This window comes from Anabrus simplex, chromosome 2 (assembly GCF_040414725.1).
Source record: "Anabrus simplex isolate iqAnaSimp1 chromosome 2, ASM4041472v1, whole genome shotgun sequence".
Classification (NCBI taxonomy): domain Eukaryota; kingdom Metazoa; phylum Arthropoda; class Insecta; order Orthoptera; family Tettigoniidae; genus Anabrus; species Anabrus simplex.
This window is the reverse complement of record NC_090266.1, coordinates 982,542,121-982,558,861: the sequence shown is the minus strand read 5'-3', so window position 1 is coordinate 982,558,861 and position 16,741 is coordinate 982,542,121. Positions and strand designations below refer to the sequence as shown.

Genomic DNA, 16,741 nt, shown 5'->3' with positions numbered 1-16,741 from the left:
ATGCACCGAAGCAGTGAGTACATAACACACGGGGATTTCCATAATACTTTAAAGGTTAGTACAATTTGAATGCATTGAATGACAATGTGGGCCTTAGAGTAGTTCAAAAGTCTGTACCCCATTGACACAAAATGAAAAATAGTGGTCTGTAAGTCGATGATTCTCCCTAACTCCATCGGCAATTGAAGAATGGAATAATAAGACATATCACATTATTTGCTCTCTATTTCTCACCTCGAAGATAGTTGCAGTAGATGGAGCAGAGAACCATCTCTGTCCAAGATAACATGCTCGCACATCCAGCAGGGATCAGCCTCTCTTCAACATGCTGGGGTAAGTAGGTGGCACATATTTATATGAATGTAAGTTAATTCTGGATATTACGAGAAATAGAACAGACGTCAGGGGAGCGGTAGAGTCAAGTGATTGACCAAGATGGCGGCCAGTATGTGAAGAACAAGAGTGGAAGAAGGTAGTTTTGGAATGAAGTACTGGGGATATGCAAAGGAAATCCAGAATACGTCTTAAAAATACATCCACTATTTTTTGAAGTTAAAATAATTACACTTTAAAATCTTCTCTTCAAAGTAAAATATGTGCTGCTTATGATTAATATAAACTACATTGTTTATACGTTTCCGCAATTAATCCTGATTGAAGCGCGGAGAATTCCTCAAGGTTGAAAAGAACGATGTATTGAAATATTACAGTAACAAAAGTTGTTTAATTCATGTATGCATTATTCAAAAAAGATAAGTATCCTTTTGTTGTTCTAAACAGCTGACTCCCCTCAAGTGGTGTGGCCAAGATTTTTATGTCATTGTATGACTCAGGTTTTGTTCTAAGCATCTTTTAAAATGTACTCGGTGCATATGTGTTAGTTTGAATCTAGGACTTAAAAAGTTGTAAATATACTAGATCGTTGTCAATGGCTATCATGTTTATTTTAATTTAAACTGTATGAGGCAGCTGAAGATGTCTCCTAGTAGATGAAATATGTACTGCATATTTTAAAAAATATAATCAGTGGGAGTAATTAAAAATTGTATTAATTATTGTGTGGAAATCCTCAAATCTCTATATATTCTGAACAGCCAGACGAACTCAGAAGACCACCAGGAGAAAACGGAAGACGGCCAGAGAAAGTTGGGGGACGACTAGAAGAAGAGGGGTGACGGACAGAGAAAGATTTTACAAATAAAATCTTATACTGTACTCCTTTTCAATACCAAAAAACCATCTATATTAGATGGGATAATGTCTAAACATGTTTCAGCCTACTGAAGATGGCCTTTTGAAAAAGAGGACAGTGTAAGACTTTTTATTTATTTGTAAAGTGATAGCCATCAGTACGGAACGAGATTTATAACCTGCAATGGACAGAGAAATGAAGACAAAGGTCTCCACGAGATAAAGCATGTTCCGCAGGTCGACGCTTTGTCCCGAAGACCTTGTCCAGAAGACTGCAAGTTCTGTTCCAGCAGGTAGGCCTTTGATATTTGTCTGGTTAAAACTGTATTAGCTTGAGAAATTATGTCTGAAATATTGTCATTTACTTTCGAAATTTGATCTGCAATCCGTTTTGTTAGGCCACAATTGACGCCTGAAATGTTGTCATTTACTTACGTTAAGCTGGAATTAACTCGTGAATAAACGCCTGAGATTTTGTCATTGACTGCCTCATCGTGGTTATTAAGTTAGAGCACATCTTGGTAATATTTACCTCCTATTGCGTGGCAGAGTCCTATGTTTCATCCACCTTGATAAAGGACTTTTCGGAATCTCCTTTTTCGATGAGATCTTCTCGTAACTGTGTCTTCAGTCTTGCCGTTCGTCGGAAGGTTTCTCTCTGTGTGTGATTTTAAGGTCATCGGGTACTTTCTGTGTAAATACAAGGCATCTAAAATGCATACAGTATAGTAATCCAATGAATAAAGCACTTGCACATGGGAGCCAGCATAGATTTCTTCTCGTCTTTGAATCGTGCTTTTTTTTTTTCTTTCGTTGCGTGAGGTTATGTTTGTCATTGAGATATCCAAGTGCATTATTTGAATACTGTAAATGCACCTTCTTAGATACATTTTGGAAATAGTTCTTTTTTTCATGACATTTGAAAGGTATAAACTGTGAATCAAGGTTAACTGCATGCAGTAACGGACCTTAGAACATTTTGTAACGCGGCAAGAGTTGGTACTTCTGCATTGTGAATTGGTGGTTAATTCGAAGTCTGATTTTTGAGTCCCGACGACTTCGAATTAACGAGGTTTTACTGTAATAACAATCATAAAAATTATAATCAATATTTGCATTATTTACCTATAGTTTAAAGAATATAGTTTCCAAGTTATATTAGTCTATTACACTTGCGTCAAGCCACACACAAAGTTTTCTGCCGAGTTGTCACTGTGGGGTTAGAAGGGAATTGGATCCTTGATGCTGGGATGGAAACGCTGAAGAACGGGGATTGCCACCTTTCCCTGGTCCCCCTGGCTTACCAGTCTGCATTACATGTGGCTATGGGATTTACACCAGCAGCGACGCTGAGTGAAGGAGAGCTGCACCTTCCGGTGGGTTCAGGCTTCAGCTGACCTGAGGGCCATCCTGTACCGACCAACGGGTATTGCCAGGATCTGACAAGGAGACTAGAGGATGTACGTGCCACTGGCCTGAAGAGTACGAGCACAGAGAGCAACCGATCGAAGACGTGGTACGACCAAGTGGACACACACTTATTGGGTTATCCTGAAATAAATTAGAGTAATAAAATAGTTGCAGTTTTATTCATAACAAAATGAAATGAGGAAGGTTAAGTTTGGAAACTATGCTGTCAGGGTAAGGACAATGGTCTCTCTTCTGATGACCATGTTGGGCACATTCCCTCGATAAAGTAGATTGTATTTAAAGTATCGTAGATCTTGATCAGATTTTGCCTAAGACTCCGTAGTTTGAGAGCATAGTTATGCAATGTTCAGCAGGCAAGCATTGTAAGTTTGGAACAATATAAGTAAAACCGCAGACCATTTTTTTGGAAAGATGTTGTTTTGTGTGAGGCTCCAGAATATGCAGAATCACTTGTTGTGTCTCTTTTAACAATATTTGTCACTGTATATGACTCGTGAGCCAGTGTCTTCTTTTGCAGATTTTTAAGTTATACAGACATGCTTGACACACATTTATGTAGGTGTAGTATGGCAAGGGATACTTAGCTTAGTCCAATTGTTTAAGTATTTTTATTGGAAAAAATTGAGAACCACTTGAACAATGCACTATTACAGTTACCATTTTCATCATCAATGATGGTCTCTTCTCTGTTACTAATTGATGTTAAAGCTCTTTCTGAGTATAACTCTGATAATAGTCTTCTGTTTTTCATTTTTATAGCGATCTGAACAGTTCAACACAGTTTGTGGTTGGATTGGCTCTTTGTACATTGGGTGCCATTGCCTCTCCAGAAATGTCTCGTGATTTGGCTGCTGAAGTAGAGAGACTTATGAAATCACCAAATGCATATATCCGCAAGAAGGCAGCGTTATGTGCATTTCGTATCATTCGCAAAGTGCCAGAACTTATGGAGATATTTCTTCCAGCAACCCGATCATTGCTTTCTGAGAAAAATCATGGTAAGTATTTCATTATGATTGCATGATACTTCCTCTTTTCTTGCGTTATTTTATCGTTTTTTGCATAATTTTCTGTGCTGTTGATATAGGAAAGGAACAATGTGTGTCAAATTGAGAGAGAGAGAGAGATATGGGGTGGGGGAATAAGAAAGGAACACATACGGTATAACGGGATGAACACAACGGCAGGTCAGTGTGGGAATATGGAGCAAATGAAATAGGAGATTAGTACAAGCATAGGAATGCAACAGGACAAGGACAATCTCCACATCTTCATAAACTTCCTTTTCAAATAGATGAGCTCTCTACTCATTAATTCCAGCTCTTTTGCATCCATCTCTTCTCAGCCCCTGACTTGCTCGTTTCTGCTTCCCAGTTTCGTCAGGAGCACGGGCAGCAACACTCATTGAAGGACCATGTTGATAGATCTTCAGTCTTGATGTGGGGTAAGTGTAGGATAAGAAGAAAGAAGGATAGGTAAATACAAGTGGTAAAAGAACAGAAGCACAGGACAAACACAAAAGTAAAGTATTCAAACATTTGGATGATCAGGTTACCATGAGCAAAAATAGGTTCACAAAGATTTCTGTCTTCCACCCTAATGTCTTGTTTCATGAACAAAACAAATGTGAAGATAGAAAAGAATTTTCTCATAAAATATTCTGACAAGAAAAGGGTATGAAATCAGACGGCGAATTTTGATTTGATGTATATTTATTTGAACGAATCAATGACTTTTCACAGTTACAGATTGCCACAATTGACAAGTGTAGCATATCAGGATACAGAAATTTCTGTCTTGCAGAAATATTGTGGAAGAACAGTTTTTAAATAGAGAATTTCTGAACAATTGAGATCTTAGATGTTTACTGACCCATGTATGGTGGTGATAACTATACATTTAATGCTGTTCATAGCCAGCTTTAACATTTTTGAGAATTCCAAGAACAAGTGATGTATGGTGCCACGAGCCCCAACCATTAGGCTAATACCCTCAATTTTAGCCAGCTGGTACTTGTTTTTATAGAACGGTATGGTGGATGCATGTAGAAGTTCTGCTTCTCTATGTGGTCTTCAACAGGCTAGCTGACATGGTACTCAAATCAGATGGTCAGGTCAACAATGAAGTCTACCTTGTCAATATCTTTAAATGTATAAAATGTTGTCCAGGAAGGCGATCGATTCAGACAAGGTTCTGTGATGGTGTGGGACGGAGTGGCATCAGTATTGATGGCCGTACGGATCTTGTCGTCGTCCGTGGTAATCTTACCGCTGCGGGGTACATCGAGCAGATACTGCTACAGCATGTGTTGGTTGCTGCATACGGTGTTGGCCCTGAATTCGTACTCGTGCACGACAATGCCAGGACTCACATAGCGCGCATCACCAGAGCTGTCTTGTGAGAACTGGACATTCAAGAGGTGGAATGGCCAGCAGTGATTCCCGACCTTAATCCCATCGAGCATATGTGGGATTGACTTGAGGAAGTGTTTGTGGGCGTCCTGTTTCACCACAGACTCTCCAAGACCTCGAACAGGCTCTCATTGAAGAATGGGACCTGATACCACAACGTGACCTCCGTCGACTTATCCGGAGCATACCACGTAGGTGCCAAGCTGTGATTAATGCTCCTGGGGGAAATATAAGAATCCACCCTGGAGGACTCCTATCACTTGGTTTTCACCCCTGTTTGGACATTTCCATTTGTGTTCTGAAAATGAATGCGAATCCATCAATCTTCTTTTGTATACTCTGTAACGGTTCAAATCCCATTACAAGGTGATATCTGTATTATTATTATTATTATTATTATTATTATTATTATTATTATTATTATTATTATTATTATTTCAGTATTATTCAATTCAGTTCTGCAATGCTTGTCGCTTGCATGATTATAGTTAAATGTATGCATATGTACGTGTGTGTAGATTAACACTAGAAACATGTACAGTAAAGAGTTACTGTATATCAGATGTGAATGTGACATTGCTACATTGTGCAATACTGCTGGAGTAAATGGAGAGTCATCGCTACATCATCGTGCTCATTTAGCGATGCGCTCAGTTTCTTTGAGTAACCCAGGCAGCCCCGCGCTATTTCACCATTGTAGGTAATATTTGTCACGAGGTGGGAGTAGATTATAGTTATTTCTGGAGGTTACGTAGGTGTGTCAGCCTAACGTCTATATAAGGTGGGTGCATATTGTAGTGTCAGTCATTATTCTACTGGAAGGAGAGGCCACAGTTGGCCATTAAGTGAACGAGATGGAGTGGCCTCGGTCAGTCAACGGGAGTCATTAGTTAAACGGAAGGTGAAGAGAGAAGAAGTGGATGGTGAACAGTAATGGAGTCATAGAAGGATACACTTGCAATGATGTCATACCATACAGACTTACAAAGAAGTCATATGATATGGAGAAGAAGCAGTCACATGGATACATCACCAAATTAGGCGTGACACATCTCCAGTAAACACCAGATCAAAGGAATACGTCATAATTACACTCAAACTGTTGAAGGTACAGTCAAGTGAACCAGTGAGGGATATATTTCGTATAAATTGTTAAATGTCCGATCAAGAATTCAAATTCATACCTAGTTTCTTTCAGTTGCAATGTCATAAGTTCATATTCTCATCTGTTTTATTGCAACAAGACTTACTATTTTTTATATACAATTTCAAGAATATATTTTGTTCTATGAAAAAATTAATCTTTCATTTTGTTTATACAGTAAAATTTCTTAACCTCAAATTTAATAGGGAAACTGTATGCCAATCTCCTTTTCCCAGAACTTATATGGTATGTTGTCAAAAGTAAGCTTATTACCCCACACCCTAGAGATAGTCAAGATTCTCATTTTATTATCGCTGCACTGAGCAGTAGCTGGCGCCCATCAAATAATGTATGTGTAAGTAAGCAGGTAAGAAGTAAGTGTGAGTACAAGGTTCGACGATTGCGTGTTTTATTTAATGAATATTAATTTTCATATTTTCCATTTTAAATGCAGATATTTCATCATTTCCATTTTAAATTCAGATTCGTTTGTTTTCAAGTAAGTAAACGAGTTAGGAACTTCTCAACTTCAACGGTAAAGAATAAAGTGTTAGTTGGGAATATACCTGGGTGTGAGGTATTGTTTTTTGGAGCATAGCATACATTCAAAAACATGTTCCCCTAATTTTTTGAACTGTGTATTTGAAATTTCGAACTTATCTTAATGAAGTGCTCTCTTCTCTCCACTCCAGCGTAGAATGCAATGTGGTGTAATTCTCTGTTGTTCGTGTGAGTACAGTTGGCTGGTCAGTTAGTTAACCCTCCATCATGCCATGGCCCTGGCTAGGTCAGTGACACACTGTACTGTACCATTAGGTTTTATTACTGTTATGCTTATTGCTTCCTTTATTATTGTTATTATTACCATCACCACCATTATTTTTTTTATTATTATTATTATTATTATTATTATTATTATTATTATTGTGTGTGTGTGTGTGTGTGTGTGTGTGTGTGTGTGTGTGTGTGTGTGTGTGTGTGTGTGTTCAGCCCGAAGGCTGGTTTGTACCTCTGCAGCTCCACCAACAGCTGTCATAGATAGCCTAGGTGTCACTGAAGAGGCATACTGAGGAAATGTGGAGTGAGGTAGTTTCCCATTGCTTTCCTCACTTAGCCAGAAGTTGCTATTACATATCAGTCTGCCAAGCCCACTGATGTGCATGCACCAACCGACCCTATGAGTGATATTTTCACACCATTCATAACAGGGACTGGCCGCATAAGGGATGGTATTACTAGAATCGCTCATACCTCAGTCACTTTCATATTGTAATCTATAATCTTCATTTCCGTATTGACGAATTACACAATTAAAAATAGGAAAGAATTTCCACCAATCAATACTTGTTTATTGCTTATATTAAGCTACAGGACCGGTTTCGACCCCACATACAAGGTCATCTTCAGCTGAACCATGAATACATATTTATATGATGAAGCTTTGATTAAATTGCATTGTCAAGGGAATGTCATATGATGATGTGCATTTAGTCGCATACAAATGGGGCATGTCTTAACGTGAATTGGCATATGTCAGTATGTACAATATTGCAACTTTATGTCTAAAATATTATGTTGAGGTCCTAAAATTAGTGTATAAAACATATCTTCACTTAAACTAACTTATGTATATATGTACAGGATAAAATACAATATATAAAAAACATTTCGTGCACATGAACAATCGTATCTTGCTTGTTGGTCAATTCATCAAGTCTCGTATTTAAGTCCAATTTTCAGTTGTACACTCAGCTGCTGTTCTTGGAGTTTAAAAGATATGGTTGTAAAATTGCATGAGTAAAAGATTTAGTCTTCTTGTGGGATAAAACACTTTCCAATTTTAAAAAAGTTGCCTGATGTATGGATAAAATTTGGCTAAAATATGTTCAGCTCTGCTATGTATGTTGCCTTATGTTAGAATCAAATCTTGTTGTCCTGTGGCATCCGTAAAATTGGGTTCAAAGTAATGGCTCCTTTCCCATTTGTAGTTGTGCAATGGTGTTATGTTTATCTGTGGAAGATAAGATTGAGCTATGAGAGATATTATGTTGGAGGAATGTCTAAAGGTTATGTGTGTAAATTTGAATATGTACTTACTATTGTTGGTGTAGCCGAGTTGCGTTTGACGTGCGAGCTTGTAATGTACTACTTCGTGTTCTTCTTGGGCTCATACTAGCTGCTGTGAGGGGAAGGGAAGAAGGGGTAGGGAGAGTTGTTGTTGTGGGGGTAGGGGTGGAGCTGGGTGTGTTGTTTGATGTTTTTCTGTTACGTGTCGCGTTCTATTTGTCAATTAACTTAAGGTAAGAGTTTTTTAGGGCGGGGATAACTGTATTGAAGATGATGTTAGTTTTTTCTGTGATTTCATTTATGTTGTAATTGGGATTGGTGTACTGATCTAGAGTAATGTAAAATTCTTCTGTTATGTTGAGCAGGGGGCCTTTGGGGTTTATGTTTAGGATTTGCATATCGTTATCGATGTTTGTAAAACTGTTTATAGTCTGCGACATGTTGTCCTATTGAGGAAAAATGATTGTGTTTTACCGCATTTATGTGTTCGTTATATCGGGTTAGGAAGTTTCTACCGGTGCGTCCGACATAGCTTGTCTCGCAATTATTACATTTGATACGGTATACCCCTGAGTGGTTGTATTTGTTGTTGCTATTGATTGTTCTGACGTTGTGTATGATGTTGGTACTATTGTGTGTAGTTTTGAAAGCTATTCTTAGGTTATGTTTTTCTTCAATGTGCATTATTGAAGGTGAATAGTGCGTAATCTTTCTTGGATTCGTCTACTTTTGTTAGTTTGACATAGTAAACATGTACCTGAACATTCCCACAAAACAAACAATAGAAGTCATTGAATCTAACCTAAAAAGCCACAGCAATCTAACCACTTTAGGAATAGAAGAGTTCATTAAATTACTTAATTTTGCCATTAGTAACAACTACTTTAAATTTCATGATACTATCTATCAGCAACAGGGTTTACCGATGGGATCTCCCGCTTCTGGTATAATCGCCGAAATTTACATAGACTATTTAGAGCACACATACATCAACAAAATAGACAATATATTTTTTTGGTGCAGATTTGTTGATGCCATCTTTGTCATCATCGATAATAGGTCCACAAATGAAACTGATATATTAGATAAACTCAACACAATAGATTCCCATATAAAATTTACCATGGAAACCGAAAACAATCGCAATCTGAACTACCTGGACATAACGACAACTAGGCATGATGACCACCTTTCTTACAGAATATACAGAAAACCCACGCAAACCTCAAATACAACCAATACACACAAAAGAGCAGCCTACTATAGCATGATACACAGAGCATTCAATATACCGTTAACAAAAGATGATCTAAACAAAGAATTACAACTAATTCATGATATAGCTAAGAACAATGGATACAAGAAAGAAATGGTTAACAAAATCATTCACAAAATAAAATCCCAACCCAAAACCAAACTAACAATAGTAGACGAATCCAAGAAAGATTACGCACTATTCACCTTCAATAATGCACATTTAAAAAAAACATAACCTAAGAATAGCTTTCAAAACTACACACAATAGTACCAACATCATACACGTCAGAACAATCAATAGCAACGACAAATACAACCACTCAGGGGTATACCGTATCAAATGTAATAATTGCGAGACAAGCTATGTCGGACGCACCGGTAGAAACTTCCTAACCCGATATAACGAACACATAAATGCGGTAAAACACAATCATTTTTCCTCAATAGGACAACATGTCGCAGACTATAAACACAGTTTTACAAACATCGATAACGATATGCAAATCCTAAACATAAACCCCAAAGGCCCCCTGCTCAACATAACAGAAGAATTTTACATTACTCTAGATCAGTACACCAATCCCAATTACAACATAAATGAAATCACAGAAAAAACTAACATCATCTTCAATACAGTTATCCCCGCCCTAAAAAACTCTTACCTTAAGTTAATTGACAAATAGAACGCGACACGTAACAGAAAACCATCAAACAACACACCCAGCTCCACCCCTACCCCCACAACAACAACTCTCCCTACCCCTTCTTCCCTTCCCCTCACAGCAGCTAGTATGAGCCCAAGAAGAACACGAAGTAGTACATTACAAGCTCGCACGTCAAACGCAACTCGGCTACACCAACAATAGTAAGTACATATTCAAATTTACACACAACCTTTAGACATTCCTCCAACATAATATCTCTCATAGCTCAATCTTATCTTCCACAGATAAACATAACACCATTGCACAACTACAAATGGGAAAGGAGCCATTACTTTGAACCCAATTTTACGGACGCCACAGGACAACAAGATTTGATTCTAACATAAGGCAACATACATAGCAGAGCTGAACATATTTTAGCCAAATTTTATCCATACATCTGGCAACTTTTTTAAAATTGGAAAGTGTTTTATCCCACAAGAAGACTAAATCTTTTACTCATGCAATTTTACAACCATATCTTTTAAACTCCAAGAACAGCAGCTGAGTGTACAACTGAAAATTGGACTTAAATACGAGAGTTGATGAATTGACCAACAAGCAAGATACGATTGTTCATGTGCACGAAATGTTTTTTATATATTGTATTTTATCCTGTACATATATACATAAGTTAGTTTAAGTGAAGATATGTTTTATACACTAATTTTAGGACCTCAACATAATATTTTAGACATACAGTTGCAATATTGTATATACTGACATATGCCAATTCACGTTAAGACATGCCCCATTTGTATGTGACTAAATGCACATCATCATATGACATTCCCTTGACAATGCAATTTAATCAAAGCTTCATCATATAAATATGTATTCATGGTTCAGTTGAAGATGACCTTGTATGTGGGGTCGAAACCGGTCCTGTAGCTTAATATAAGCAATAAACAAGTATTGATTGGTGGAAATTCTTTCCTATTCTTAATTGCACTTTCATATTGTCAAAGGAGACTGAGACAGGTCAGTGAATGTAACAAATTTATTCTAGCCCATACCAGAAGACACAGTGTGCTACCTCTACTATAGTGGTAACACCAAACAAGGCACAAACACAGTTAGAAGGGGAAGGTAAGAGTACAATACACAATATAAGAAAACACTACACACTCGGAAAAACAGTAGCTAGCATTACGCGGATCTCCAACAAAACAAGTACGTAACTATCAGTAGGGCCAACTAGTGAACGACAAAACGGGAAGATGGAAGGGCTGGGAACCTACCAAAGGCATGGACATGGCTTAGATAGCGGATTCCAAAATAAATCCCCGTGATCCTTAGATTTGAAAAATATTATTTACAAGATAATTTTACAAATACATTCCAAGTTATGAGCTATAAGTTCAGTGATATACATAGGTTATTTCGTAGCAGTGTAAATTCAAATTTCAAATCAACTATACATCTAGTTACCAATGTGGTAGTACAATGCCATTTACAGGTTATCCAAAACCTAGCGTACCTCAAGTGATACAGAACTACCAGAGGCCACCCCCAAGGGAAAGAATGTTAAACTACAATATACATATTTTAGTGAAACAAGAAATGGGAATGCCTCGGAAACGAACAGGTAAGTCCAGCTGAAAAACTAAGGCGTCATAAGTAACTAATTTGGTGAATCTAGGCGAGGTTAGGGCAGACTCCTGTATGAAAAGCAAATCGGAACATTACGGAAATTTTAGCAGGAACGGAATTCAAGAGTGCTTACCCGAGGAGAGTGCCATCCCGGAAGCCGGGGGACGTCAACCAGATAGGCTGCTCGCAGACAGATAAACCGAGACCGACAGAATTCAGGATACAGAATTAATTCGAACACTGCCTCGCTCACTATATATAGGAATTACTGGCCTTGGAGGCAGCCAATCAGCGTGCACGTGTTCCCTATCGCCACCTAGACTCACCAATCACAACCTTACTTTCGATCGTGAACTTTGACTAACATTCTAGAATATGCATGATCGCGAAAGTCGTATTTTTCCAGAATAGACAGAACACACTTTCTAGAACACATACCAACAAAGTAACACACCCTGTACAAAAGTTATGTAACTTTCTGGATCTTTCCAGGAACTATAGACAGAATTCTACTATTTACAAATGCCTATGTTACAACATTATACAGTACAGGTTAGGTCAATAAAAATAAAACATCATATCATATTTTACAAACAAAGTCTTTAAAAAAAAAAAAAAATACATTCCACTCGCATTACAGTCTGTCCCCCCGGATTTCTGTTTAATATCTTTTTAGGTACTTCTGTATCACTCATCCGTGCTACATGCCCGGTCCACCTCAATCTGGCTGATTTCACTATTCTAATAGATGGGTCTTTATAAATGTTGTACAATTCATGATTGTACCTTCTCCTCCATGTTCCTCTTTCACAGACTGGGCCGATGATTCTTCGAAGTATCTTTTTTTCGATGGCATCCAGCATACCAGTATCTTTTGCTGTTAATGGCCAAGTTTTCGAGGCATATGTCAGCACAGGTCTTGTGTTTTATAGATGATTAATTTAGTGGTGTTGGTCAAGAGCCTTGAGGAGAGAAGCCTTGTTAGAGCAAAAGAGGCTCTGTTAGCTGCTATTAATCTCTGTTTATTTCATGAGATTTATCATTTGAGTAGGTGACTGTCGATCCCAGATATTTAAACTGCTCAACTCTCTCAAAGGTGTAATTGCCGACGGTTATTGAGGTTGGCATGTTCTCTTCTTACTTGCTTTCCCAGCTGCCATATATTTAGTTTTCTGCTGGTTGATGTTCAGTCCCATTTTCCTACTGGCCTGTTCAAGGGCGATGAATGTCTCTTCCATTGCCTTTCGAGTTCTTGCCACTATATATCATCGCCATAAGCAAGTATCTGCACTGATCTATAGAAAATTGTTCTCCTATTCTGGAGGTTTGCATCTCTCGTCACTTCCAAGGCAACGTTAAAAAGGAGACATGCCAGTGCGTCTCCCTGCCGTACCCAATTTTTAATATTTAATGTCTCGGACGTCATTCCTCCCGTTCTTGTACTACTTCGTGTCCCACTCATTGTCATTCTCACCAGCCTTCTCACCAGTTTTCCAGGAATTCCCAGTTCAGACATAGCATGGTACAATTGCTCTCTGTCTATACTGTCATACGCTCTTTGTAATCAATGAAGAGGTGATGCGTGCGAATCCCAAATTCGATTTTCTCTAAAATTTGCCTTAAGGTGAAAATCTGATCTATAGTGGTCTTTCCTGGGATAAATCCACACTGATAAATCCCAGTCTCTCTGGGAACAATTGGGAGAAGACGGTCAAATAGAATGTTGGAGAATACTTTATATCCCAAGTTAAGTTGCGTAATTCCTCTATAACTATCACACTCAAGCTGATCCCCTTTCTTATATATAGGACATATAATTCCTTCTTCCCATTGCTGAGGCATTTTCTCCTCATCCCATACTGAAGTAGCTATTTCTAGGAAAGTCCGTTCCAATTCATTGCCACGTTGCTTGAGCAGTGTCGCTGGGATATAATCTGTTCCTTTTGCCTTGTTATTCTTCAATTTCTTCATGGCAGTTATCACCTCTTCTAAAGTTGGTGGACCTATATTTTCGTCAGGGTCATTTTCTCCTTGCGCATCAATTGAGTGTCTTGTTATCATTCTGAAATTCAGGAGTCTATCAAAATGTTGCTGCCATCTTTCACATATGTCTTTCCCCTCGCTAACAATTTTACCTGTTTCATCCTTTATCAGGCTAGTTATGCCACAGAAGGGTTTCCGTGCAGCATTTACCTCTCTGTAAAATTTCCTTGCCTCATTTTGATTTCTCAGAAGCTCCATTTCTTCGATATTTGCCTTCATCCAGTCTCTCTTTTTCGTCTGATGGATCTTCTTTTCAATCCTCCGTTTTTCTTTATAGAATTCCTTCATTCTTCTTGTACAATTTGATTGTAATGTCCTTCTGTATGCCATGTTCTTCTCTTCTGTTGCTATTTCACACTCAGTGTCAAACCAAGGAGATCTTTTATATCTTGTTTCAGTTCCCAGTGTTTCATTTGCTGACGTCTCCACTGCATTTTGAATAATTTCCCACTGATACTCAATGTCGTCGCAATCTTCAGTATTTTCAAGAATCTGTATTATCCTCTCCTGGTATTGCTTTTTAACTTCAGATGATTCTAGAGCTATTATATTGTATTTTGGTATGTCGGTTCGGGTTCCTTTGAATGCACTGGAGATCCTAGCCCTAATTCGCGCACATACCAGGAAGTGGTCTGAGTCTATATTTGGGCATCTGAGACTCCTCACAGCCAAGAGATCTGATTTGTGCCTTGCATCTATCAGCGCATGATCAATCTGGTTAACTATATTTCCATCCCCCAATGTCCACGTTCCTTTATGTATGTCTTTTTGTGGGAACAATGGGGAGCCCACAATCATATTTCAAGATGCTGCAAATAATATAAGTCTCGTTCCATTATCATTACTTACAGTATGTTCGCTGTGGGGACCAATAGGGAACATGCATGATCCGGGGTTTTAATTAAAAATATGCTAATCTGATTCAAAATTTCATGCAGAATTCAAAAATGTGATCAGAATGTACAAATAATAATTCCAAACATGATAAAAATCTAAATTAAAGTACAAAAATGTCACTTGATGCAAGTACGCTATCTCATTGGTTTGACGTCATCGTACAGGTTAACTGAATTAGCAGATGAAATAACACATAGTGTGCTGAGAAGCAGGACACACTTTGCGTATTTCTACTTTATGTTAGTGTCTGATATAGTTAAATTCGAGGTCTATACATTGGGTAATAATCTGAGTGGTATATTTTAGACTTAAAATGAATCCTGTGCAGACAGTGAGGCAGAAAACTTATAAATGGTGTATAGTTCCGATGTGCAATAGCACATTATGTATGATGCTTTAATTAAATGCTTCAATTACATCTTGGAATATGAAAGTAATAAACAGTGTATTAATTAATGCTGATTATTAAAGTATTCTCCAAACCTAACCTATGTTTTGGGTGATCCATGTAATAAACCAAAGGGGTTATGAACCATATTGACAGCTCTAATTATACCAATTTATCTTGGCATGCGACAGTTATTAATGTCTTTATTGAAGACCTTACATTTGTTGAGAAATTTAGGCTGTAGCTAAATACTCTATAATTTAACAAAAAATAGGCGTGTACATCGTGAAAGAAAACAACATGAATTTAACAAATGTTTATCTCTACACAAAACCAATGCTTGTCTGTTTGGATCTTATAAGTTAACAATGCTCAATTATAATAATTATCATAATATTAATGAAATAAATAACATAATTGCACACAGGTGAAAATAGTGATGTTGGTGTTTAAAATATTATCCAACTTAGCCTAAGTTTTAGGTTATACAAGCCAAGTCAATAAACCAAAGGGTAAAAATACCGAGCGAGTTGGCCGTGCAGTTAGGAGCGCGCAGCTGTGAGCTCGCATCCGGGAGATAGTGGGTTCGAACCCCACTGTCGGCAGCCCTGAAGATGGTTTTCCATGGTTTCCTATTTTCACAGCAGGCAAATGCTGGGGCTGTACCTTAATGCCACGGCCGCTTCCTTCCCATTCCTAGGCCTTTCCTGTCCCATTGTCGCCATAAAACCTATCTGTGACGGTGCGACGCAGGAAAAAAAAAAAAGAAAAAGAAAGGTAAAAGCCACAGCACCCAAAGACATTCCTATATTGAACGACTAAAATGTCACCAAGACACTTTTCTTGCATGATATGCTCAGCTTGTTAAAAGCCAAATGTAATTAATGTTATTGGCTTTGCGCCCCGCTAACTACTTCTACAGTTTTCGGAGATGCCGATGTGCAGGAATTTAGTCCTGCAGGAGTTCTTTTACGTGCCAGTAAATCTACCGACACGAGGCTGACGTATTTGAGCACCTTCAACTACCACCGGACTGACCCAGGTTCGAACCTGCCAAGTTGGGGTCAGAAAGCCAGCACCTCAACCGTCTGAACCACTCAGCCCGACTTGTGAAAACTAGAAGTCATATTTATCTTTATCATTATCATGTTTAACTTTTTCCCTCTACCAAGATATTTAATGTTTATCTTTCATGGGGCCCGGAAGTGGATAGGCCAGTTGCCCCAACCATAAATATTTTTATTTTTTTTGGGAATGATAGATTATAGACCTATAGTACTATGATCTTTCTTTCTTTCTTTCCTTCTTTCTTTCTTTCTTAATCAGTTTATCCTTCAGGGTTGGTTTTCCCCTCGGACTCAGCGAAGGATTTCACCTTTACTGCTTCAAGGGCAGTGTCCTGGAGCGTAAGACTTTGGGTATGGTGATTCAACTGGTAAGGAGGGCCATTTCTCGCCCAGGCGGCCTCACCTGCTATGCTCAACAGGGGCCTTGTTGGAGGATGGGAAGATCGGAAGGGATAGACAAGGAAGAGGGAACGAAACGGCCGTGATCTTAGGTGCCTGGAGGAGAAGTGGGAAAATACAAAAAACCACTTCGAGAATGGCTGAGGTGG

The 16,741-nt window shown here is 38.3% G+C and overlaps 1 protein-coding gene across 12 annotated transcripts in view; it reads left to right on the top strand.

The window, feature by feature from the left end:
* Positions 1 to 16,741, top strand: part of AP-1gamma (adaptor protein complex 1, gamma subunit) — a 792,649-nt gene that overhangs the window by 250,280 nt on the left and 525,628 nt on the right. For all 12 annotated transcript variants that reach the window (XM_067141824.2, XM_067141823.2, XM_067141830.2 and 9 more), the window contains one exon: positions 3,382 to 3,620. In XM_067141824.2, the coding sequence (XP_066997925.1) occupies positions 3,382 to 3,620 (239 nt within the window). The remainder of the gene's footprint in view (positions 1 to 3,381; positions 3,621 to 16,741) is intronic.